General features: G+C 39.9%; 3 protein-coding genes across 3 annotated transcripts; all 3 read left to right on the top strand.

Moving 5' to 3' along the window:
• The first annotated feature begins 5681 nt into the window (after positions 1–5681).
• LOC135676946 (70 kDa peptidyl-prolyl isomerase-like) lies at positions 5682–8972 on the top strand. The gene is made up of 13 exons (XM_065188690.1): positions 5682–5993; positions 6076–6162; positions 6444–6704; positions 6797–6871; positions 6954–7034; positions 7130–7324; positions 7413–7502; positions 7594–7769; positions 7862–7984; positions 8098–8244; positions 8343–8470; positions 8550–8670; positions 8762–8972. The coding sequence occupies exons 1-13, from the start codon at positions 5807–5809 to the stop codon at positions 8825–8827; spliced, it is 1737 nt and encodes a 578-aa protein (XP_065044762.1). The 5' UTR covers positions 5682–5806; the 3' UTR covers positions 8828–8972.
• A 1531-nt stretch (positions 8973–10503) lies between these two features.
• On the top strand, positions 10504–17115 carry LOC103989261 (receptor-like kinase TMK4). Its single transcript, XM_009408064.3, has 2 exons — positions 10504–12991; positions 16189–17115. The coding sequence occupies exons 1-2, from the start codon at positions 10705–10707 to the stop codon at positions 16641–16643; spliced, it is 2742 nt and encodes a 913-aa protein (XP_009406339.2). The 5' UTR covers positions 10504–10704; the 3' UTR covers positions 16644–17115.
• Positions 17116–18891: 1776 nt separating this feature from the next.
• Positions 18892–24699, top strand: LOC103989260 (heat stress transcription factor A-5). The gene is given in 3 exon segments (XM_009408063.3): positions 18892–19227; positions 19457–20724; positions 23790–24699. Coding segments are annotated over 2 exon segments (1434 nt in total). The 5' UTR covers positions 18892–19017; the 3' UTR covers positions 20681–20724; positions 23790–24699.
• Positions 24700–26473: the final 1774 nt, after the last annotated feature.

Raw genomic sequence — 26473 nt, 5'->3', positions numbered from 1 at the left:
TAAAAAATATATCAAACATTTTCTAGTTAACATTTTAATATCTCACCGATTCCCGAGGCACCGATTTCTTTATGTTTATATCAGCCGACTGGAAATATTAAAAGGTTAATCCCTTGTTTTGACCTCACTCTCTGCAAGAAAATAAAAATGCTGTCTTCTTAATTTTATATGCAGTGAACAGTCTCAGTGTCTCCTTTTTGGCCTTTTACTCTCTTCTATCTTCTTCTTTACATAGATATTGTACTCCAATTCTAAGTCTAAATGTGGTATCATAGGCAGCAAATGCATTGAACAAACTCACATCACAAGACCTTAGATGAACAAATTGGATCAAAGCCAATTTGGTAGATAACAACCACATGTTCATCAAGTTGCAGCAAGTACAAAGCAAAACTTCATGGATGATGGGTTGGGCACCAAATCCATATTCTTTCTCTGGACAAGCTGTCACCCACCCTTGCCTTTGATAGTGCTTGATCTTTTAATGAGTTTGCTGGGACAGACAACAGATTCACATAGGTTTGATTCCAACCTGAGAATTCATCTACATATTCCACAGTCGAGTTTACCTCCTTGGCATACATGCATCAGTATAGATTTCAAGCTATATGCATAATGTACAGTACACGACCATATAAAACTATCTTCCTACCAAGCACACACATGAAGATGACACTGAATCCACCAACAACACCCAAATGTCACCATCCTTAGTCTTTAATAATGGCATATCATCTTGCTTTTCTTTCTTTTCCATGTTTTGTTGGCTTAGAGATCTGTGCCAATCAATTTTCTATCCTATCTTTTCTTTCTTTTATCCTCTGAGCTTTGAAATGGAATCCAACCATCACAATAACACTATAGAAATGTCATCAGTAGCATTAAAACTACATAACCATAGCCTTAAAAGCAAGACTTTTCTGGGTTGGAAGGAGAGGAGAGGAGAGGAGAGGAGGTTACTGCTAGGTTGCATGCCTCCCTCAATGTTTAAAGAACAAGGGTTGCTTTTCTTCTTTATGAGATATCCAAACCAAGGGATGGATGGCATCAAGCACACTGGGAGCAAACAACACAATCCATGTCCCCTCTGTTCTTTCTTTATGCCTTCTGCCATCCCTGTTGCACTAATCCAAAAGAGTCACAGATTTTGAAGTCACAAGACACTTGTCACTTGATTAGTAGGACAATCTGATGGATGTCCTACTAAGAGATCACCAGAAGGTTGTTCTAATGTTTCCTTACAGACTAAGCATGTTGATAAAGGAGTTTAGATAGTCCCAAGTCATATGCACTTCCTTCACTTAGCAGGCTTTAGATGACCTTATCAGCTATATGTCTCATGTTTTATTGAACACCTATGCATAGTTCTACCTTGTGATCCATTAGCTGAGCATTTGCTTGTAAAATCCTTCACTCCTGTCTCTCATTTTTAATTTTACAGCAAAAGAAATCCAATTATAACTTTGCATCTATAACAAAACTGGGAAAATGCAGCAGCATGTTAGAAAAGAATTAATTTCCATGAGCTGCATACATAAATGTCAGCATGGTGATTGTATAAATTTCGTGTCATTAACCAAGTAGGATGGCTACCTATTACTTGTAAGCTAGTAATAATATCACACTATGAAAATGATCATGCTAATTAACTAGAACAATTACTTGCTATTCCTGGTATTCAACATGAACCTCTTTGATCTGCATAGATTTGATTGCTAGCAGTATATTGTTTGGCTCATAGTCAAGATTTTGTGAAATAAAGACATCATGTTTCAATTGATGTAAGACATATATGCTTCTGTCAACCTTGAATTACTGGCAACTAATGATCTGTTCTCTATGGAAACATCAGCTATAGCTAATATTGCCTACAGTCACAACAGGTTGTGGGAAGAACACTGCTTCTCTGAAAAGGTGCAGAATGCCATAGCAGAGATGGAGAGTGGAGTACCAAGTTGATGAATGGTCTGCATCCAAGCAAGATGCAGACATATGATGGAAAATCTAGGGCTGATCCCACTGAATGCTGAACTGTGACCAATTTTTCCATGGATTCTATTCTGATGTGTGAAAGAGCATGAGTGAAGTGCTTTAGATCCTCTTTCAATCATCCAACTAGTTCAGTTGAAAACATGAACACAATCATGATGGCTAGATCAAACAAAAAAGTTTGCTTCCAAATTCCTATGTTCACGCCTTGATTGTTGTAGTGAGTGAAGCATAGGTGGATGCATCTAAAACATTGGCCTAATGACGATGTATCAAACTTACTTATCAAAGATTGAGGATTCGTAGTTTTATAAAACAAAGTTTACGTCCATACCATTGGCGTACGATACACCGAGCTCACTTATTAAAGGTTGATATTTAAAATTTTATTAGTAAATTTTGTACCTAAAATATTTGCTTGATGATGGTGTATTAGACTTACTCATCAAAAGAGGATTCAAAATTTTACCTAATAAATCGTATACTTAAAACATTGGTAAATAAATAAAATAATACTCATTTAGCAAAAGTTGAAATTTAAAGTCTTATTCGATAAATTTTATATCTAAAACATCAGTCTGATAGTAACATATTAGACTACTTCTTTGATAAAGGTTGAAGGCCTCATCTAGTTTGACTAGTAAATACCTTAACTATTGATAATCAAATCGATTGATCCAATCTTTTGACTTAAGTTTGAAAAAAAAAGAACTTCTATTAAACTATTAGGTATTAATTCATGACAAACTCAATTTGGAACATCTGAAGACACATTAGCTGTTGCCAATTATCATTTTGTTGTATAGGTCAGATTACAAACCAAGTGTAGCAGATTGGTTGCCTTGTGTTCTCTGTCAGCTCTTTATGGACTTCACTGTTGTAACATTTCTTGATATCCACCACACTTATAGTGTGTCCAACATTGTTGGACAAGACATCAGCTATTTAGCTTTCTATGGTTCAGAATTCAAACCTGAGTAAAGCTGGTGCACTGGGAGTAGCTTTTTGGACAAAGAACCATAGAATTTTTAGAAGGTGCCAAAAAGCAGGGAACTAAGCTTTGACTCATCAGTGAGAAGGCATGGTTGGAGACACTACCCAAAGCAAGTTGATCATTGGTACAGTATTATTCCTGCATCTGATAGAGTAAACAGTACATTAGCAGATGGAACTGATGATTGGTCTGTTCAGTTGACATGATTGTCACAAACTTGGCAGAGAGCACTCACTGCCCTTGCAGTGCACACTAAGTGGAAGCATCACCACATAATGCAATCTCTAGCACTCAAGAATATGTGTGCAGATTTCCTTTTACCTGGTGCCATCTAATCATGACTGACTTGTTGCCATCATGAAATGTTTGGGAATCCAATGAAGATCAAAGTTGGTAATATAATGCAGAAATCCACATTGGAAAAGGCAAGTTGTTCAGTGTCTGCAACAATGACAAACCTCTAATGGTCAGGAAGAATTGGGATTGACAAAAGCTGGTGATATTATGTAGCTTCTGTTTGGAATATGATTTATATGAGCAACTGATGAATTAAAAAATGATGTAAAATTTTCCTAGTTTTGATGTTCTTATAATTTATGCAGGATACCAGAAAACCAAAAATGCAACAAATGATCAAGAGAGAAAAAAAAGGTTGGGAAAGACAATTCTGGAAGAGACTCTGCAGAAAACAAAAAATAGGTCAATTCTAAGTCCATAATGGAAATGCTGCTACAGAAATCTACACAATGGATTCTCATAATTCAATATGCCAAAAGAGCATTTGATCTGTGCATTGGGAAGGATTCATTCCCTCAACATCAACATCATTGCAAGCATACAGTCAGATTATAAATCTGTACTTTTAGTAGGATATATTGACTTGTGGCTTTCAAACCTAAAGGTTTCTTGTATTGTCTTGTGGGGGAATCTAAGGCATTGAAATAAAGAATCAATGACACTGACATAACTTCAACTTTTGAGTGCTTAGCAAGGAATCCAAAGCTACCTTTCCTTCTAATTAGTACACCAAAATTTTACTTATTAGTACTTAGTTGATTAGTGATTTAGTTATTCTTTTTGGAATCAATCAATTAATAGCAGTTAATTCAAAGTTAAATTAAAGCCAACAAAATGATTTTTTAAGACTAAAAAACTTCTAACTGATGCCTTATGGATGAGCTTTTACACACAAATTGCAGATATTTTAGACTTTTGCTTCATTTTGCAGATTTATGCACAAATATTCCAAATTACTGAACTATGATATAAAAGTACTACATATAGTTTTTCATTAAATAAAATATTAATAACAACAGTTAGATACTTGAGAAAGGAAGTGAATAAATGTCAACAGGTAGCTTTCTATCTCATCTATCAAGATGTATAGGACAATATTATCTATTTGCAATTTGGATAATTGTCCTCCATCAAGCAATTATTTTTTTTCTCAGGGTTATGCCTGGACTAAACTAATCATTAAATATCAAATTCCACATAATAGATGCAAAAAAAGAACAGTTTGTAATCACCACCTAAAAGAATCTGTTTTATCAAAGATAATCCTATAAATTCACTAATGACCAGCATATATGGAACAAATTTGATATCTTATAGATAGGGACATCACAAATGACTCTATAGAAATTCCCAAATGTTTGTATTGTTTTATATATACCCATTTGGGTGACAAATCAAACATGAGACTGATCTATTATTGCTATCTTGGTGGATTCTCTGAACTTTAATAATAGGATGAACAATGTGAATTTCCCAATAGTTGTGCTGTAAAGCACAATAGTGATTTTATTTTGTTGCCTCAAAAACATGAAAATTACTGTACTCAATTATCCTATGTTTAAATTCTATCTAGAAAACCCTCAAGGCATGAGAAATTGGATTCTGTAAATTAATGACCACAACCACATCAAGTGTTTTAAGTGGATCAACATTTCCTTTTACTTCTTTTTTATTATTTTTGCTAATCAAGAGCTACTTTTGTCTCATCTTGTTAAAGCATTTATCATAGGATTAATGGTCAGCCAACTAAAAATATTTATTATGGTAAGTTCAAATGTTATATCTTCCCTTTCTTTTTCCTTCAGCCAGTATTTAATAGTACTCTGATAATAAAAATGCACATCCCCTTCATTAGGACAACAATACATGAAATTATTATATGTGGCTGTGGATTAAGCCATCATCAAGAAAACCACATTCATGGGGAATCATGGTGCGGCCCAATCAACATTTTAGGCCCAAAAGCCCGTTATTAGCCCAAGAACCCGCCCAATCGAATCCAACCTCAAGTCAAGCATGGCCCGATCCAATCCCTAACCCAACAACTAACCCCAAAGTGGGCCCCATATATATATATATATATATATATATATATATATAGTAATCATAGGTTATCTCAAATAATTTCATTTTGTTCAAGCTAAAAGCAAATAATAATTATTTTTCTTCTCTTTATGTCTCTATGTGCCAAACATTAGAAAATAGGATTAAGATGCATATGAGTCATAATAATTCTAATTAGTAAGAGTAAGAAGAGAATTGTCTAGAACGATGCCACATGTCAATCAAAGCGCTTGGAAGAAGGCCGGAGCCTCTCTAGAAGCATCCTTGCTTTAATTATCTTCTTCCCCGGGAACTCTCCAGAACCCGATTGCCCGCCCTATTTAAACCCCTCCTCCCTCCACTTCTCCCATCGCGTTGCGCTCGCAGCCTCGATCTCGAACACGTTGTGGGCATCTCGGCTTTGCAGCATTTCCTTTCTTTCTCTCTGTACAACAGTGTTTGGTGTCTTCTTGAGCCGTAGAGATGGATGAGGACTTCGACCTCCCGGTGGGCGAGGAGACGATGGATGAGGACCCCATGGATCTCGATGACGACAGCCCGACTCTCAAGGTCGGAGAGGAGAAGGAGATCGGGAAGCAGGGGCTTAGGAAGAAGCTCGTCAAGGACGGGGAGGGATGGGACCACCCCGAGGCTGGCGACGAGGTCGAAGGTAAAGAAAGACCCCATCTTTGCGGCCTTTCGGTGGTTGCAGTTTAGTGTTTTTCGTGCTAAAGTTTGAGCTTTTGGCGCAGTGCATTACACGGGAACTTTGCTCGACGGGTCTAAGTTCGATTCCAGCCGTGATCGCGGGACTCCTTTCAGGTTCAATCTTGGCCAAGGTGATGAATTCTTATCCTCTTTTTCTGAGATTTATGGCGGATTTGAGTGGGTATACTTTAGAAGTTACCTGTTATTGTAATTAATGCTCACTACATAATAACATTGATGGCAATAATTGAATTGCTCCGCTTAATTTCTAAGTTGATGCTACATCCTCTGTGATTTCGTGAAGATAAATGATGTAGGACAAGATATGCACAACAACTGCTTTCTCTTGCTTGATCTGTGCAAGCAGAACGATCAATGAATGGTGATCTTACTACTCTCTTCCTTATTTCAGGCCAAGTGATCAAGGGATGGGATGAAGGTATTAAGACAATGAAAAAGGGAGAGACCGCCATCTTCACCATTCCACCGGAGCTGGCTTATGGTGCCTCTGGCTCCCCTCCCACTATTCCTCCCAATGCAACTCTTCAGTTCGACGTTGAGCTGCTCTCCTGGACCAGTGTGAAAGACATATGCAAAGATGGAGGTATCTTCAAGAAACTATTGACTGATGGAGACAAATGGGACAATCCGAAGGACCGAGATGAAGTTCTAGGTATACTTGCTTTCTTGCAGGCTGCTTGTTGTTGTTGTTGTTGTCATACTTCCTACAGGATCTTCTAATTATAATTCTCTATATTCATGCAGTGAGGTATGAGGCAAGGCTTGAAGATGGAACCGTGGTCTCCAAATCCGAAGGAGTAGAGTTCACTGTGAGAGATGGTCAGTATACGTTCTTCTCTTAATCTCGATTTTCTACTTCGTTGCTGAGTTTGATCTCACATATAGGTGTTTCTTGGACCAGGATATTTCTGCCCTGCACTGTCAAAAGCTGTGAAGACTATGAAGAAGGGTGAAAAGGTTCTACTCACAGTAATGCCACAATGTGAGTATTGAACCTAAGAAGACAAAGAGAATCTTTTACCCTATACCTGCATTGATGAGGCCACATTGTAACGATGGTGTCACTTCTGGTTGCAGATGCCTTTGGTGAAGACGGGAGGCAAGCTTCTGGTGATGAAGGTGCCGTTCCTCCAAATGCAACTCTTCATATCGATCTAGAACTGGTGTCTTGGAAAACCGTGACAGAAATTGGTAATGATAAGAAGATCGTCAAGAAGATTCTCAAAGAGGGAGAAGGCTATGAACGCCCAAATGATGGTGCCGTCGTCAAAGGTGAGATTTTTCTGTCACATGTTATGCTGGTTGTGCTAGAAGATTTCCCGGTTGTCTTAACTCAAAGCTTCAATTTTGATATTAACAGTTAAATTGATCGGAAAACTGGATGATGGAACTGTCTTTGTGAAGAAGGGACATGATGGTGATGAGCCATTCGAGTTCAAGACGGATGAAGGTAATGCATTTTGTTCCGATAGTCGAAGAAGAATGTTTGTGTATAGCTGTCGGAGGATGCTAACAAATCAGGTGATGGCTGTGGTAAACAGAGCAAGTAATTGAAGGATTAGATCAAGCCGTGATGTCAATGAAGAAAGGAGAAATTGCCTATGTCACAATTCCACCTGAGCATGCGTTCAACCGTGTGGAGTCAAAGCAGGATCTTGCTGTGGTTCCTCCAAATTCGACTGTTCACTATGAGATCGAGCTTGTATCCTTTGTAAAGGTTGGTTGGTGTTCCTTGGCTTCCTCACCTTCTACAGTTTCTTATTGGACTTGTCATCCAAAACTAATAGAGCTTCTCTCTTGTACCTTCAGGAAAAAGAATCATGGGACCTGAATACTGCAGAGAAAATTGAAGCAGCTGGGAAGAAGAAAGAAGAAGGCAATGCATTATTCAAACTAGGCAAGCATGCCAGGGCCTCCAAGAGATATGAAAAGGTAAATCACCTGTTAGCATCAAATTGTTATGTGAAATGCTGTAAAAATTACTAAGCATTACTGATTAGCTATGCATATGATGAACATACTGAAAATTTCTGACTGTGGCACAGGCTGCTAAATACATAGAGTATGACAGCTCATTCAGTGATGAGGAGAAGAAACAATCCAAGGTGCTAAAAGTGACCTGCAACCTCAACAATGCTGCCTGCAAACTCAAGCTGAAGGACTACAAACAAGCAGAGAAGCTTTGCACAAAGGTAGGAAATAGTTTTGTAACTGTGTTGAGTTCTCCTCATTTTGGCAGCCTGACACCAAGAATGAGCTGTTCTTGTGTCAATGAATGGATAAAATTCAGGTGCTGGATATTGACAGCACAAACGTGAAGGCTTTGTACAGGAGGGCCCAGGCCTACATGCATCTCTGTGATCTGGATTTGGCAGAGCAGGACATCAAGAAAGCACTTGAAATAGACCCTGACAACAGGTATGTCTGTCTCACTTGTTCGATGAGCGACAGGTTGTAGCTCATGTAATCAACAACATTTCTGGTTCCTGGTACTCAGAGACGTGAAGATGGAGTACAAAATCCTGAAGGAGAAGGTGAAAGAGTACAACAAGAAAGACGCCAAATTCTACAGCAACATTTTTGCCAAGCTGAGTAAACTGGAACAAATGGAAGCAAATGTGAGTGATCTGCGTTCCTCTCTCTCACACTAAACCCTCCTTTGTTGCATGTGCAAAGTGATTGATCAATTGAACACATCTCTAATTGCAGAAAGCAAACACTGTGGGACTGCCAAAGCAAGAGGCGCAGCCCATGAGCATCGAGAGCGGTGCTTGAGAGCTGGAGCTTCGAGCTTACCGTGCCTACCTACTTAAGTGTAGTAGTGATGGACATGAGAGCATATCTCAAGTCCCTTCTTCTCGATCTGTGTATCTGTAACTGAGATACTATTAATGAACGGGAAACTCTGTTAAACGTGCTATTGTAAGATTTCTTCTGCTACGTGTCAGTTCTACTTTGAGGTCTGTTGTGTCGTGGATTGGTCGGACCAAATTAGGATCAATGCGGCTGAATCAGAACGACAATGCGAGCTCGATTTGATCGTTGTGGACGGTGGAAAGATGTTGATTAAAGCAAAGTTCGAAGAGGTGGAAGTCTGCAAGCTTTAATAAAGGGACGCTAAAATATTCGTGAGAAGTGGGCTCGGCCATGCAACGTGTTCGTATCTGGAATATGCTCTGAATCAGCTAATGCTTATCACGTGTGATGTGCTTTTTGCACTCAAATGCCAAGCAGCTGATCACCTATATATATATATATATATATACGAAAATAGTAATTTATTAAATTTAATATTTAATATTAAAATTAATTTAATATTTAAATATTATGAGAAAATTTAGTAGAAAAATATTAGGAAGTCGGAGGAATCGTCACTACGTAAAGTGTGGGGAAAATTAATTAGTGATTTGAATCAAATAAAATCGATAAGTTTGATATTATATTATATATAAATAATTAATATTAATTATTTCTCGGGGAAAAATATCTAAAACATTTAAGCATTTAAAGTTGTTATATGTTAATCAAGTCAATTATATTACCATTTTCAAACTTTGGGAGGGTACATATTTAGGGGAAAAAAGCACTTTATAAAAGGAATAAAAGTTAGGACTACTTTGCCAACCTTACTCACAAATCAACCAATCCCATATGATATGAAGGGTTGCTAAAAGGATTAGGTGAGCTTAGAAACTCGACATGGGTTCTGTATGCCTTTGAAGGAATCATCACTTTTGTTTCCGGTCGAGTCACCGCAGGCAGGCTTTCTACTGCATGCTCAGCTTTTCTGAGTTCTTTGCATTGAAGGCAGTCTCTCCTTCACCGACTCTGTGTTTTATTTATTATCAAATATATTAAGGATTTTCTCTCGAGTATTTAAACTTTTCTAATAATAAAATTGAAATCACTCAATTTAAATATAACGTACAATTATTTTTATGTCTTCAAAAATTATTAATTTTGTGGTTCGATTAATTGAACCGTCGATTGAACCAATGAGGAACGGGCCGAGACTTCGACCGGCACTCGGATTAGATAGCCGCGACGGGCTGTTTGTTTTGATCGCCTGTTGGGCGTCAGACAGCCTTCCGCTGTCGTGGGGTGGTCCACCTTCCACTGGATAAGCCTTGGATAGCCGTTGCGTCGCGGAGAGGAGGCCCCGCGAAGCTGACGTCACGAGACGCGATCCCAGCTTCGTTTGGACAGGTGGGGCCCGGTAGGTGAGTTGGGGGACCCTGTTGCATGCCTTGGTCAAGACGGGGAACGAACACAAGGTCGCGAATAAGTCGCTATTTATCGTGGGATCAGAACGGGCTCCATATCCATCCGATCGGTCCGTTCGTGTTGGCCCATCCATCAATCCCAACCATCCATTTATCACAGAAAACAAATTAAAAATATAGAAATAAGAAAAAAGAATTCCCTCCAATGCTGTGCCCCCCACGCCGCTTTGCCAACGCAATCCTCAAAGGCACACCACCCGCCTCTCTCTCTCTCTCTCGCCACCGCCCGAATTTTTCTGTGTTCTTTCTTCCCCACCTCCTCTTCCTCCTTCCCCCGCCTCTGTCTCCAATCCAGACGAAGACCGGAGACAGAGACGCGCCATCGAGAAGGAGAACAATACCTATCTTTCACATGTAAGTGTAACCACAATGGCGGAGAGGAGGAAGCTCTGCCTCGCCGCCGTCGTCCAGTTCGTCACGTTCGTCGTGGCGTTGGATCTGGCGCGGCAATGCGGCGCGGCCTCGTCCTCCTCCTCACCGGACGCTAAGGCCATGTGGGACCTGGCGCGCGCCCTCTCAGGGTTGCCCTCCTCCTGGAAGTCCGGCTCCGACCCCTGCGACCCCGAGTGGGAAGGCGTTACCTGCTCGGCTGGTCGCGTCTCCGGCATCAGCCTGGGCTCTCGTGGCGTCTCTGGAACCCTTCCGGCCTCCCTCTCCGCCCTCACTTCCCTCGCCTCCCTACGGCTCCATCGCAACCGCCTCTCCGGCCCCGTCCCCCTCCTCTCCAGTCTCTCCTCCCTCCAGACCCTCTTCCTCGACGGCAACGCCTTCGACTCCCTCCCCGACACCTTCTTCGCCGGCCTCTCCGCCCTCCAGGAGATCTCCCTCGACGACCTCCCCCTCGCCCCCTGGAGCATCTCCCATAACCTCTCCGCCGCCGTCGGCCTCGCCGACTTCTCCGCGTCCAACTCTTCCCTCTCGGGGACCCTCCCCGACTTCCTCGGCTCTCTCCTTAACCTCCGCGTTCTCCGCCTCTCCTACAACCAGCTCACCGGCTCCATCCCCTCCTCTCTCGCCGGCTCCGGCATCCAGCAGCTCCTCCTCAACAACCAGCAGGACCGCGACAAGCTCTCCGGCAGCATCGACGTCCTCGGCGCCATGCCCCAGCTCACCATGGTCTGGCTCCAGTCCAACAGCTTCACGGGGCCCATCCCGGACCTATCCAACGTCACCGCCCTCGAGTCATTCAACGTCCGCGACAACGCCCTCACCGGCGTCGTCCCGCCATCCCTCACCGCCTGCCTCACCCTCAAGAACGCCACCCTCTCCAATAACCTGCTTCAGGGGCCCTTTCCGCAATTCGCCAGCAAGTTCGCCACCCTCGATGTCGGTACGGGTAACCAGTTCTGCACATCCGCCGCCGCCCCCGGCCCCTGTGACCCCCGGGTCGCGGCGCTGCTCGCGGTCGCCGAGGGGTTCGGATACCCGGCTGTGCTCGCCAAGTCGTGGAAGGGGAACGAGCCCTGCGGCGCCAACTGGCTGGGCGTCACCTGCGACGCGCAGAAGAGCGTTACCGTTCTCAACTTTGCGAGCCAACACTTCGGCGGGGTCATCTCCCCAGCCTTCGCCAACTTCACTTCGCTGCGTCAGCTGCACCTGAGCAACAATGACCTCACTGGCTCGATCCCAGACAGCTTGACGCAGCTCCCGCAGCTCCAGGTGCTGGATGTCACCAACAACAACCTCTCTGGAAAGATGCCGTCTTTTTCCAGCTCCGTTACACTCAAGCTGGAGGGCAATCCCAAGCTTGGGACCGACTCTGGCTCAAGTGATGGAAGTTCTTCCGGGATGTTCGGTTCTTCACCTGGACAGTTTGGTGGATCTAAGGCAGGGGGCATGATTGCAGGTATAGTCGTCGCTATGGTGGTTCTTGTTGGTTGTTTGGCGGCACTTTTTCTTCATCGTCGCAAGAAAAAGCAAGAGGAAAAGTTGGGACATGTTCCAACAGGAACCCCTCCAAATGAGCCAGAGTTGATTAATATTGGATCCAACAGAATGAATGCGAATGGCAGAGGCTTGGACCCGCTTTATACTCAAAGCGGTGCTGACAGCGCAAGCGCATATGTGGGCGAAGCTCAAGGCATGTACATGTCGATCCAGAACCTCCGAAAGGCCACAAATAATTTCAGCGAAGAAAACATCCTGGGCAGGGGTGGATTTGGGGTCGTGTACAAAGGGGATCATAATGGAACACTAATTGCCGTGAAGAGAAACCAGTGCGATGTGATGGGTAAGAAGGGGAATGAGGAGTTCAAAGCAGAGATTGATGTTCTTAGGAAGGTCAGACATCGGAACTTGGTCGCACTTCTTGGCTACTGTGATGATGGCCAAGAGAGACTTTTGGTGTATGAGTACATGTCAGGGGGTACACTGGGGGAACACTTGTTTGAATGGCAGAGTAGAAATGAACCCCCACTTACTTGGAAGCAGCGGCTGACAATTGTGCTGGATGTCGCTAGGGGGATCGAGTACTTGCATAGCTTGGCTCAGGAGAGTTTCATTCACAGAGATTTGAAGCCTTCTAACATCCTCTTGGACAAGGACTTAAGAGCCAAGGTTTCTGATTTTGGGTTGGTCAAGCTTGCTGCAGACAATCAGAAGTCAATGATGACACGGTTAGCAGGGACATTTGGATATCTGGCACCTGAGTATGCTAGTAAGTGTGTTTTTGCTTATTCTTTCAGAGAATACTAATTAAAGTATATATTAGTTGAAGTACCACAGATTGTCTTGTTCAGGAAAATGGACATAAAATTAATTATTAGTTGGGTTATAGTATCTTAAAAATTTGTTCTGTTTAATAAAGGAGACCGTTGGACAGTCTTTTCCGTTACATTATTGTTTAAGAAGCTTGTCAAATTCTAGTTTGGACCTTTAGGCAAGAAGCCTATACACTTCTCTTTTATGGCATATAGACTTCTAACTTCAAAGAAGAAATACACCAAATCAGCCTAATCGTCTTGGAAATTGCAATAGTGGATATGTAGAAAATCAAAGGCATAGGTTGATAATGTGTGTAGTGTGTACAAATGGAATACCAGATAGGACTAATGCTAGGAGCAGAATGATGTCATCTTGACTTGAAACACGACTACAAATTCCACAAACAATGATCTGGTGGTAGGAATAAGAATTTTAATTGTGGCTTATGGCTCACTTTCAACGAGACATCTTTTACCCTCCTTGTCCGGTGCATATTTCAGTCTTATTATGAGAAAGATAGGTACCAATGGGCGTATCTGGACTTATAGTTTCACAACATACGCAAAAGATGTGAACATTAACTATTGAACTTTTAAGAAACTTGAAGTTGATCATAAATAGAAGGTTCTGCATGGTTGAAGACAAGGTGTTGATGAGAATTAAGGAGCCAAAGTTTCATCAGATTTGAATAAAATAATTGATATCTTGGATCAGAGATTGATTTGCTTTTTTGACATGAAGAATAATGCCTCTAATAAGAACCTATTCATCTTATATAAGATCGGCATTACCAATTTGTTGAAAGCTTCTAGAGTGGAAGACAATAAAATATTTGGACCAAGTATCGATGGAGCAACTCTTATGAGAAAATGGGGCCATCATCAATAGGGACAACTGCACATGGTCGTTCTATTAGGGTTGAACAGCACAAGTTTTTCTTGGTCTGTATCTGTGCCTATATCACTCTATGGTCTCTGCTTGTAAATGCATGAGAAGAAGCAATTTGATGGGCGAGAATGTAGATCTGTTGAGGCATAATATTGCATTATCAAGCGTTGGAAGTGGCAGCTGTATTAATTTTTCTTGGAGACAATGATACCAGGGACTTGGCTTGTTTTGTGTAGTTCTGAAAATTTACTTCTTTTGTTCTAGTGGGTGAATGAGTTGTATTGTTTTAGTAGATGATCGTCTGTTAGCTAGGCTGATATGCACGAGCAGGGTTGTTAGGTGATAATTCTTTTCTGCAGTGTGTGGCAACCAATTAAAGATTAAAACAGAAGTTAAAAGTTAAACACAAATCTGAAATTAGTTCTGAGTATTCAAAAGTAGTCAAGTTGCCTGTGGTTAGCCTATTGCGAGTATTTTGCTCTTACAAGTGTTCAGAAAAATACTGGTGGCAGCTAAATAAATTTACCTAAGATATTTAGTGCAGTATTCTCAGTCCTAGAGATTAGACAAATTATCACAACGTATTATGGGGAAAATTATATGTTAATTTTGGATTCAAGGTATAACATTGTCCTGAGGATTTTGTTTTCTTTGTAGTCTTATGATTTACTGCAATATGTAATTCTGGTGCTTTTCACCAATCCACATTTCTGTGCAATATTTCGGTGCAACATTCTCAGTCCTAGAGATTAGCAAATTATCACAACATACCATGGACAATAGTACATGTTCATTTTGGATTTAAGATGTACCGTTGTCCTGAGATTTTGGTTTATTTGTAGTCTTATATTTTACTGCAATATGTAATTCTAGTGCCTTTGGCCAATCCACATTTGAAAATATCTTAATTTTTAAGGCTCATATTTATATATCAGAACTCCAGGCTACCTTCAGAAAGCATTCCTCAACCCTAGTCACTCAAGCTTCAAGTGCTTTTGTCATACAGATTCACAGATCCTTGTGCAACTTTCTTATTTGGTGCTGCTATTTTGGTTTTTGTAGAAGGAAAAAAGCAGCTTTCAGATCTGATTGCAATGATGGATTAGGACAACAAGATCATGGATAAAATGGATTGGGGATTAGAAAATAGAAAGAGATGTTATTTCAATGACTTAGTCTCATGGAGTTAAAATGTCATGAACCAGACCCACGGTAGAGTTTATCCATTTACTTGATAATCTTGGGACCACGTGATCCAAAATGTTCAATCAGGAACTAGTAGTATTAGACTCATATAGCATTATGCACCCTTATAATCATCCTCCACCTTCAATGTGAATCTAAATAGAGGTGCCACAAGTTTCCCCCATAGTCCAGAATCATGGCTATTCAATCACGAGGTCCATATTAGTGGTGAAGCCATGCTTGTGATATGCTTCTAGTCTCATCTAGAGTAGTTTTTCTTTTACATGAGCCCTGCACTGTACCTAGTACCAGGAATCCATTCTAATATAAATTTTCATGATCCACTTCAATGAGAGAACTAATCCATTGACTTAATGAACCTGAAATTACTCGACCCAATATGCTTAAATCTAAATGAATAATCGTAGATCCAATAAAATCTGTATACCCTCATAACCATCCTCACATTTTCAATGTGAGACTAAGTTGGGTGTCACATAAATCTATGAAATTGGTGTGACAAGAAACATGGTCGACTTAACACTGAATCACTAACGTTAAGTCATTGTTATATCTAATGAGCACTTGGTAGACTCCTAAATTTGGTTTCAATCATGAGAAAGTAGTACAGTGTTTTTGGCTGACATGTTAATTTTCATTTGTGACACTAATATTTTTTAAAGCCATTTGTACCATGGCTTTTCTTATTTGCTATTTGTCAGTCAGCTGAACCATGTTCCATGGCTCTTCTGGTTTGCTATTTGTTAGTAAGCTGAATCATGTTCCTTTTACCTAAAATTTTGAATCAATGCTTGGGCTATACATGAATTAGAGAAAGCAAGGCATAGAGATCAGTAAACAGGTAATGTGAGTTTGGCTACTCTTTCGAAAGGGAACAAAATTGCGGAAGAGAGAATGTAAGTGATATCAAGATAAGGTAGCAGAGGAATTAACTATGTTGCAAATCCAGTTACTATGATTTTATATTGATTCTTGTGGTCGGAATAAAGATCCAGCAACTAATTTGTTTGTCTTTGCCTTGATACTTGCTGACCCTGAGCTTCTATGTTCTAACAGCTACAGGGAAGGTGTCGACCAAAATTGATGTTTATGCATTTGGCGTGATACTAATGGAGCTAATTACTGGAAGAAAAGTACTAGATGAATCGCTTCCCCCTGAAGATTGCCATCTGGTGGCAATATTCCGCAGAGGAATTTCTCATGAAAAGAACACTTTTTTGAATGCCATGGTTGATCAAGTTCTTGAACTCGATGAAGAAGATCAACAGAGCCTGGCAGAAGTTGCAGACTTGGCGTGGCATTGCACGGGCCGAGAGCCCTACCAGAGGCCTGACATGAGCCACGCAGTCAATAAGCTTTCTCCCCTGGTTGACCAATGGAAGCCCACCACCAACTGTACTGATGAAGATGATGGCGACGACTCGAGCATGAGTCTGACCCAAAGACTTGAGAGGTGGCAACGCAATAACACCAATTCAGCAACAGACTCATTTGGTTTCACTTTCAAATGAAGTCTAATTATAAATGGTCATAAAATGCTTCCCAAGGGCTTCTTCTGCAATGTTCTGATTCGTATTGTGGAGCTGAGGGAAAAAAAGGGAAAAAAAAAAGACTATCGGGATGTTTCCTGTAGTAAACAGCTTTTTGTTGGTAGACAATGGAGGCGAATGATATTCTTTCAGTCTCACTCGGGATGCCATCATAAACTGCCATGGAGCGTCAACCTAATTCTACTTGGTTTGCTACTGAAACCGGTATTGTTATCCAGTAATCGAAGATTGAACTCAACTAGTATCTTTTATTTTCTTCTTTTTTTCCCTATCATTTCTTTGTTTCTCTCAATATTTTGTCATTGTGGTTGTGTTCCTTGAATCATAAGACAGAGTTGTACATTGTAATGCCTAGCAACATATTGGAAATCCGACATCAGTATGGTGATGTAGTAGGGGAAGTCAAGGATGGTTGAGTTGGTAAAAGATCATATATACCTGTATACTGACGTTCTTATCTGACATTAGGTTGTGCACTGCTTTGGCTTGTCTTCCTTGTTTCAACTCTCGTCATCTGAAACAAAGCCTGCAGAAACTTACACCTAAATTGTTCGGCTCCCAGTTGCTAGATGAGGAGGACAAAGAGATGAACGCCACCCCAAACCATGCTGATGTTGAAGGTGGCAAAACATGGGAGGAGGGTAGAGAAGACTGCCTTCATCCAGCTCATGACAGCAGCTCATGTGGGGAAAAGGATTGCTCATCTTGATGAACTCCAAAGTGTCAGTGTCTCTTGGCACTGCCACAAAACAGTAGGGTTGTGAATCCTCTACAGCCTGGTGTGGGGTTGCTGCTGCTTTCATTGAGCGTCTCACTATGAGTGTGTTGTACAAATCTCAGACGAGGCCAAAAGTCAACGTATAGTTCATCCATTAAAAGCTCGATATTATCTCCATAATAATTGACAAGATCGTTATTTTTATCAGTCGAGATTATGTTAGCTCTCGGAAATGATAAAACATCATATTAGTGGATTATTGTCTTATTAAGCCATTTAATATTCAATAACAAATGAGGATTATAAAACTAACAATATACAAAGTAGTCTTTTCGGATACATTCTTATTTTGAATTGATAAAATCACTTATAAGTCTTTTTCGACTCATAATAAATGCCAAATGCACTCACAAGAGAAATTAAAATTAAATAAGAATATATTAGTCTCAAAAGAGAAATTCTTCCTCGACCAAGTGATCATCATTCCCAGGTGGCATCTCCTCAAGACAAGCTTTTTCTTGATTTCTAAATTCTGAAATCATACTTATAAGCCTTAACTGATATATTAAGGCTTCAACATCCTATGATTTGAGGAAGTGATAATTTAAACTCTTTGACATTATTATGCTTACTTATAGTTGCAGTGTAACTTCCAACAAGGTAAGTGATGAAAATGATAAGCTGCAGAGCTCTACGTATTCTCGCCGTCTCCCTCACAAAACGAGACGGAGGTTCAATACGTTTTCTAAGTGTTACAAACTTGGATCCACCTGATACCTGCTCAATCGCTACCAACAAAAACCACTACCACGAGTTTATTGAGTTCTCCTGCTGTGATGTGCCACTTCCAGTAGTGTTCTATTATGTGGTTTGAGATGCCGTCTGCAGGCTGATACGAAGAGGAAGGCAGCCGAAGAAGAAAAAGCTGTGTCTCTCTAACCTGTCGCTGCCTTATTCTCTTCATGCAATAAGACATGTAGTGTGAGCCTTCTCTAAGCAATGCAAAGTGTGTATTATGGTGTGACTGTGTAGATTCAAATCTTCTTGTAATATTGATGAACCATTGCACTATATTATTCTCTTTTCTCGATATATATGTAATATTAATTAATTAATTTAAATTATTATATATTTTTGATAAGATTATTTAACCTCACATTGATTGATAAATATAAGAATTAAGGATTCATAAGTCCGCTAGACTTCCTTTACCCTTAGAGATTCTTTTTGGAGCTCGCATATTTCGAAAGGATAAAATCTCATCGAACAAACTCACTCCTCGATCAAATGGTCTCTTATCAATTTTAATTTTAATATCCGTAAAAAAGAGTTTAGGAAATCTAACAACGTTAGGAGGAATTCTCACTTTCTAAAAATGATGCCTTGGAAAATAAATGTACAAATGTTGGATGAGAGGCTTTTGCTAAGAATATCATGTTTGCCACTGTAACATTCGGAAATAGATAGATGGTTATATTGGTGTGCATGCAACCGATTGAGCGATAGAGAGAGAGGAATCGCCGCCGTCACCAAACGCGTCCCGTTGAATTCTTGGCCGACGCGCTGGCCCAACCCCATTGGTGGATCGGTGAGCCACGGGAATAGGCTGGGAGAGAGATGGACGGCGGCGGTGGTGGCCGGCCGGCGCGTTTCCTGCTGAAGACGTACGACATGGTGGACGACGCCTCCACTGACGACATCGTGTCCTGGAGCTCCACCAACGCGAGCTTCGTGGTCTGGAACCCTCCCGACTTCGCCGCCCGCCTGCTCCCGACTTACTTCAAGCACAACAACTTCTCCAGCTTCATCCGCTAGCTCAATACCTATGTAAGGACGCGAAGCCCTAGCCCTTTTCCTCGCTTTGTTCGCCTCGTTGATCCGGTGCGAGGGAGTTTGATGTCAAATCCGAATCTTGGAGTGATCTTTGGGTTGCTTGTTTTGTCGGTGGTGATGATCGGGTTTGGCATCTTTTTGTCCTCGATTATTCTCGCGGATCGAGGTTCTGTTGGGGGAGATGAACCTAGTTTTGGAGTCAAAATTGGATCTTGATGTGTAGGGATTCAGGAAGATCGATTCGGAGCGGTGGGAGTTCGCGAACGAGGACTTTGTCAAGGGGCAAAAGCGCCTGCTCGCGAACATTCGCCGCCGCAAGCCCATCCACAGCCACAGTCACCCACCGGGAGGTGGCTTAGCTGACTCTGAGAGGGCTGTGCTGGAGGAGGAGATCGATCGGCTCAACAAGGAGAAAGCTGGCCTCAAGGATAGTCTCTTAAAGTTCGAGCAGCAGCAGTCGGGGACCGAGATTCAGATCGAGGATCTCAAGCGCAGGCTGGCAGATATGGAGCAGCGGCAGCTCAAAATGGTTGCTTTCGTGCAGCGGGCCTTGCAGAACCCTCAGCTTATGGAGAATCTAGTGAAGATGGCTGCAGCCTCATCAGTGGACTTCTCATACATCCATAAGAAAAGGAGGTTGCCACTGGATGTGGATTACTGCCACGAGACTTCGGAAAACAGTTTTTGTGATGATCATAGTAGCACCACCAAGCCCGAGAATGGGCGCATGCTTGATTTGGACTTTTGCGACAAGCTAAAATTAGAGTTGTGCTCAGCTATTCCAGATGATAATTTGGTGATGGTCAGAACTCAGAGCTCCAACGAAGATAATGGCAGCTCGCAGCCAAAGCAAACTGGCTGTGGTCAGGAGCCAATGGAATGCCCTCCTTTGGTACATGAGACACTACAGCTTTGTGACACAGAGGCACCGGCTTGTCCAACAAAGATTGATTTGTTTATCGGGGAAATTGATGATGGGCTCTTTCCATGCCATTTGAGTCTGACGCTTGCGTCGTCTACGATGCAAATAGATAGTAGTAAGTGTCCTGGTAAAAATCAAGATTTGGTGGATCGAAGTCCAGTCAGTATCAAAGATCTCAGACCAGCTCATGCCACTGATCTCAAGGCATCTAATACGGAAAAAGATGATGATCTTACTCTGCCAGTTGGAAATGATAGAAGCACGATTGGCGACTCTGCTGATGCAAAAGCTGTATCCTCATGGGAGGCTTCGCCTACTTGTAATGAAGCACCAGCAATCCCTACAGGTGGAGTAAATGATGTATTCTGGCAACAATTCCTAACTGAAAGACCAGGGTCATCAGACACAAAAGAGGCAAGCTCCTGTCTAAGGCCAAATCCTTGTAACGAGCAAGGTGAGGAGACAATGGAAGGAAGTCGTAATGGAGGGATAAGCAAAAAAGATATGGAGCAACTGAAACTTTGACTTGAGCAGAGTTGCGCCTTTTGTATTGATGCCACGAGTCACGCGTAAGCCTTCCCTTGTATCAACTTCTCTTGTATCATGTGTGCATGATATAGATGCTTCATACTCTACAAATTAAGCACAATCTAGTGATATTCTTTGATGTACATTAAGTTGACAGTGGAAGAATGTTTTGGAAGATGCATGTTTAAGTTGTGTTCATCTTTGAACATCTTCTTTATTGTATATAACTGGAAAATAGATTATAGAAAATAGATTATGTGGATTTTCCATATGTTCTGGATGTTGCTGATTCAGTTATGCATGGAAAGTTGTTTACATTCTTGTTTGAAATTGTAGTTCGTGTATACTTGATTGTTTGTTTCTCTTTATTCTTTTTTTGTTTGCATTTAGATGTATCTGATGGCTCATTTCTGTGAGAACTAATACTTACAATTCACTTTGTTATGGTATTAATTATGATAACTTTGACTGTAGTAACAAAAATTATATGTTAATGTTCACATGATTATTCTCCTTCCACATACCTATGAGCTTCTTTTGACATCTTAGATGTGCTTGTGGACCGTCATGTAATAATAACTCAAACTTTATCCTAGTCAACAGTTACCTAGAATATGGAACATTTTGGGTTGTGGCACTACTGCGAGTACGGGTCATACCTCTTTAGTTTGGTACATGGTGACTGGGGATATGATTTGTTGGTTTATTGTTATAGGTTGTGGTACATATTGAATGACATGGGCAGGTCTCTTGCTACATCAAATAAGAAATTCTATCGTTGGTGGCCAATTAACTATAGATTTAATAATGTCGAGTAAAAGACTTGTGAATTGTGTTGCTGTTCTTTTATCCTTCACTCTTCACTATTTAGCATTTTTGTTATCAAGCTTTTCTGGTAATATTCTATAGCGGGAATGTAAATGGATTTAATTTGTCCTTGGTTTATATTAAAATTGAATGACATTCTTGAGGTTGGATTACCATTTTTGATACTCTAAATCTCAAATTGTTGTAATTAGGACAAAAAATTATTGTGAACAGGAATAGTAACCTGCATAAAAGATTTAGAGGGATTCCAGAGATGCAGGTAACCTTATCTGGCAAAAGAAGAAAAATTCTCCTAAGAGAAGTCTATGACATCTATGACTGGCAATTATTTCAATGATTTTACAATGAAAAGTAGACTTTCTTTTTCTTTTGCCATTTTGTCTTATGTATTTTCCCAAGAGAGAGAGAGAGAGAGAGAGAGAGAGAGAGAGCTGGAAAGAGTTCCCTAGTTGCCAGCATCATGATTTTAATTTGTTCATTGAGTGCCTCTCCAAAATAAGCATGACTGCTACAGAAGTTCAGTTGGCTACTGTTATTGGTGGCATTGTACTGATGAGAAAAATGTCACTTTCCTTTTACTTTCTTTCTTAAAACTGTATACTGCTGAGTCTATTGACTCATCAAGATAATCTCACTCCATAAATTCTTGTCGTATTCCATGTCTTTTCATTTTTCATTTTCAGTATTTCAAAGTAAATAGATCAACCAGTGTCTTTCACTCTCAGATTGGCTTGCTTAAATAAATTGATTAAGCTACATGTATATTTCAAGGACCAAAGTTGGAGACCCACAAGCTGTAAGAAGTGTTATAATATATACAAAAAATTTGAAGTAGTGAAAGTGTATATATATGCAAAGTAGTTAAATACACAAATTCTTTTGCTTTTATCTTACACGAAAGCTGTTGTAAACACTAAAAGATGTACACAATAAATGGATACAAACATGTAATTAGATTTTAATATTTGTTAAGAGTTCAATTTTACAAGAAGGTGGAACAGATATGTCGGGACACATTAGACAATAAATTCTTATAAATCAAGTGTTAAATGGTTAATCTATAGATATTAGAAACCTTTGAAACCAAAAATGTTCAGTTGCTAATGTCACCATATTAGCTAATAAACTAAGTTGTACAGTCATATAATCTGATGTGAAAAGTCATGAGATATATGTTGTAGCACCAGTTACTGATAATATTGTTTGGTTAAGGAATGAAAGATGATGAGTAAATCCAGTATCAAACATGGAATTTTATATTGGGATAAACAATATTGGCATGGAAACTAGATTATATCATTGTATTTTTTGCCAAAGAATAATTAAAAGCAAAAAATATATAAAGAAAAAAATTGAACAAAAAAGTGAAGAATAAATACTTGAGCAAATCAAGAAACTTATAAGAACAGGGCTATACCTCATAGTGAATCTCATGTTGAATCTGTAGGATCCCTATTCATGTGACTGCTGAAGATTCGTCAAAGATTGGACATCAAACAAGATGGTAAGAGCAACTTTCCAGAATTATGAATGTAGTTTAGTTCATTGTGAAGAAAACTAGTATGAAGAAGTTCCTGATCTAATCTAATTGACTAGCTACCTAATATAACGAAATCGACTGGGCTTGCTTCAAGCTCACTAATTCAGATGTGGGTTGTACTTTTTGGGTTTCATGTTTAGATTGAACCTAAATTTGGATTCATTTGTCATATAAAATCCATGATGTCTTCTTCTCTTATCCATGGTAACTAAATGCCAACCTTAATATGTGTTAATTTTCTTCTCAATTTTATTCAACTGACAGTGAAGGCCTTCCAGGAAGTGTGCTAAGATGGAAAAACATAACAAAAAGAGTTGATTCCTTCAGACATACTGTTGTGAATTAAAATGTACCCTAAATCTCTTGACTTGTCTGAGATTTTATATCTGTGTTATTTCTGAGTTCTTTTTGCTTTTTATGAAGGCTCTCCATTAGAAAATATCCTGTTGACCACTTCTTCATGGATTATGCTAGCTGCTTCAGTGATCACTTGAGCTTCTTTGACATCTGCAGGCATTGAATCTTCACTTGTAGATGCATCTTTTCATGAAGTTATTTTAGTGTATCATCATATATAAGTGCTCATGAACTTCATTTCTCATTGATTACCTTGCTACCCTATTTCTTGACATGCTGGTTGCACGATCGCAATGGAATTGCATGATTGTTTTTATAGCATGAACTATATAGTAGAATGACCATTGACAAGGATACTAATTTCAGTTCCTTTATGTGCAGGGTGTGAAACCCTCAACCTACTCTTAACCTAGGAGACCGGACCCTCGATGGAAGCCTCCGATGAACATGCTTGCAAGTTTTAGTAGCAGGAAGCTTTACATGGTGAATACAGACTTCAGCCTGATGTGCAAATTGTCTTACATTGTGAATGTCACAGTGCTAGTGGCTTGAGAAGTGGAATCCATCGATCATTAGTTCTGAAAAAGAGCTGAAGAACCTTAATATACCACCATCATACTCGGATTTTGTGGTGATGCCGATGCTGGAAATGCATTTCTCAGAGCTTCCAAGTATCTAAACTCTTGTGACTTAAAAAGTTAGTTTTCCTTCTCTTTCAAGCTGTTGTTTGTGTGGTTCTGTTCACTCGATAGTTTAAATTGCTGAAGCCCTGCTATATGTGGAGGTATATTCATGTGCTCTAAAATGGTCCATCGACTCCATTTGATGTCGGCCTTTTCTTCCAGTTGAAGATGTTCCAAACCATTAAAAGTAAAGGCTTTTTGGTTGTTCTAAGTAGATGATTCAACATGGTGTCAACCAAGCATGTTGCCTGTAACATGGAAGAATAAAACAGTCGATTTCAATAATTTGATGATTGATTCTGGCTGTAGAAGAGCATGTTGGACGTTCGAATCTTGATCATCTACTTCATAAAGGAGCAACATTATCATTGGATACTTTCTAATGTTAGAGAGTTAGTGAGGTGTGAGTCTCTTATTTAGTGTAGCAGACTCTCTTCTTCATAATATCTGATTCCTCATTGTTGTTTTTGCAAGCTTATTTATATACACTTATGTAAACTTCTTGAACATCACATATGAAACAGTTCTATCAAAGATTAGAAACTTGTAAGAACAAAACTGGATTCTAATCCAAGTTTTATATTATGAAATCTTTGTTATTGTTCTTAGTAGTATCTTAAAATTTTGCAGTGTTCAAATATGTTGCTAGAATTTATTATAAGATACCAAAGACAAAGTGATAAAATTCTAAATTTTCTCAACCTTTATGCATATGATATGGGCAAAAAAGAAGAAGGCATGGACATGCAATTGCAATCTGTGATGAAGACTCCTTTCGTCTTATAAGTTTTCCCACCATCATTATGATCACTTCCCCTTAAATGTACCCCTTCAACTAACACTAAATCCTGTCTCTTGACAGATGTTACTCCCACTGTCGTTTAACAGTGGGAACCAAACCAATGATGTGGTTGTTGCTCTCTCTCTCTCTCTCTCTCTCTCTCTATGTGTGACCACAATGCCAGAGCAGATGGGACAGCTGACATCTCCTTAAATCCTTCTCCCTTTTAGCAAGAAAGATAAGGCAGGCAGATCTCAGCCAAGAGGAAGGGGATGGCAAAGCTCAGCTCAGGCTACACTGCAAAGAAGAGCCTGATCCTTTTGGCATCACTCATCTTCCTCCTGGGCAACAACACTGCAGGGAGAGTGGTGGTGAAGCTGCCTTGCAATGGGAGAGCTGGGGGCTGCCTGATGGAGGATGGGGTGGAGGAGGTGGAGATGAGCTCAGAGGAGAACAGGAGGTTATTGTGGAGTGTCACTGGGAAGAGATACATCAGCTATGAGGCTCTCAGGAGGGATGCGGTGCCATGCAACAAACCTGGACTTCCCTACTACAGCTGCCATGCTTCTCCAAGGGCAAATCCCTACAACAGGGGCTGTCAAATCATCAGTGGCTGCAGAGGTGACAGCCCTTAAAGAAGAAGCTCCCTCCTGCTCTATGCATCCCAGGTTTGGAGCTCCAGGTTAGGGAAGTTGCCAATCTTCCCATCTCAAGGCTTGTTATCTGTGTAATTTTTTGTGGTGTTACTGTAAACTATTCTCACAGAGCTAAAATTACTATTTATCATTTTTATTTGTCTTATTAAATTTTTTTTTTTATTTTTTCTGTTTTTTTAATTATCTCATATTGTTAATTAATTAATTTTTAAAACCTAAAACTAATATAAATAAAGACCTTCTATAAACCTATGAAATCATAAAAAAAATAATATCTTGAAATATTATAAAGATTTACTTCAGGATAAGGAATCGATTTCTCTTGTTCAACTTTAATTAGGAGAAATTATGCACCTAAATTTCCAAGATCCAATTTTTTGGCTAAGTGACAACTTGATTTTCAACCAGCATATTTGACACTTCTAATTTTAAATATAATATATATCTCTTTATATATTTAGATCATTTGTATATGTCAATATCAATCACTTCAAGTTAAGAGTTTGAAATGTCATCTAATAAATTTTAGACCTAAAATATTAGTGTGATAGTGATGCATCAGATTCACTTACCAAATATATAAAAACTTCATTCGATAATTTTTATTTTAAAATATTAATTTTTTTTGGTAAGTAATTTAAAATATTAATTTGATAACGTTATACCAAACCACAATATAAAAATATAATATATATATATATATATATAATTATTTTGAAGGAAATATGAATAAAGAAATGATGTCGGCAAGGCTAAGGAAAGAGTTGGGTTTAATGATACTGTCGGTGATTGGATCCGAGTCTTTGGTGGCATTTGGATCCAATAGAACCCTAAAAGTCTTGGAATATATGGCAGTGTTCGAAAGGTTTGTGGGGCCCCACAATTAATTGAGACTATACATCCGAATGTTGTGAGAAAGATTGACACGATTTCGGAAGAGATTAG

The sequence above is a fragment of the Musa acuminata genome, chromosome BXJ1-6 (genome assembly GCF_036884655.1).
Source record: "Musa acuminata AAA Group cultivar baxijiao chromosome BXJ1-6, Cavendish_Baxijiao_AAA, whole genome shotgun sequence".
Classification (NCBI taxonomy): domain Eukaryota; kingdom Viridiplantae; phylum Streptophyta; class Magnoliopsida; order Zingiberales; family Musaceae; genus Musa; species Musa acuminata.
The sequence above is the reverse complement of the archived record's forward strand: the minus strand, read 5'-3'. Positions and strand labels throughout refer to the sequence as shown.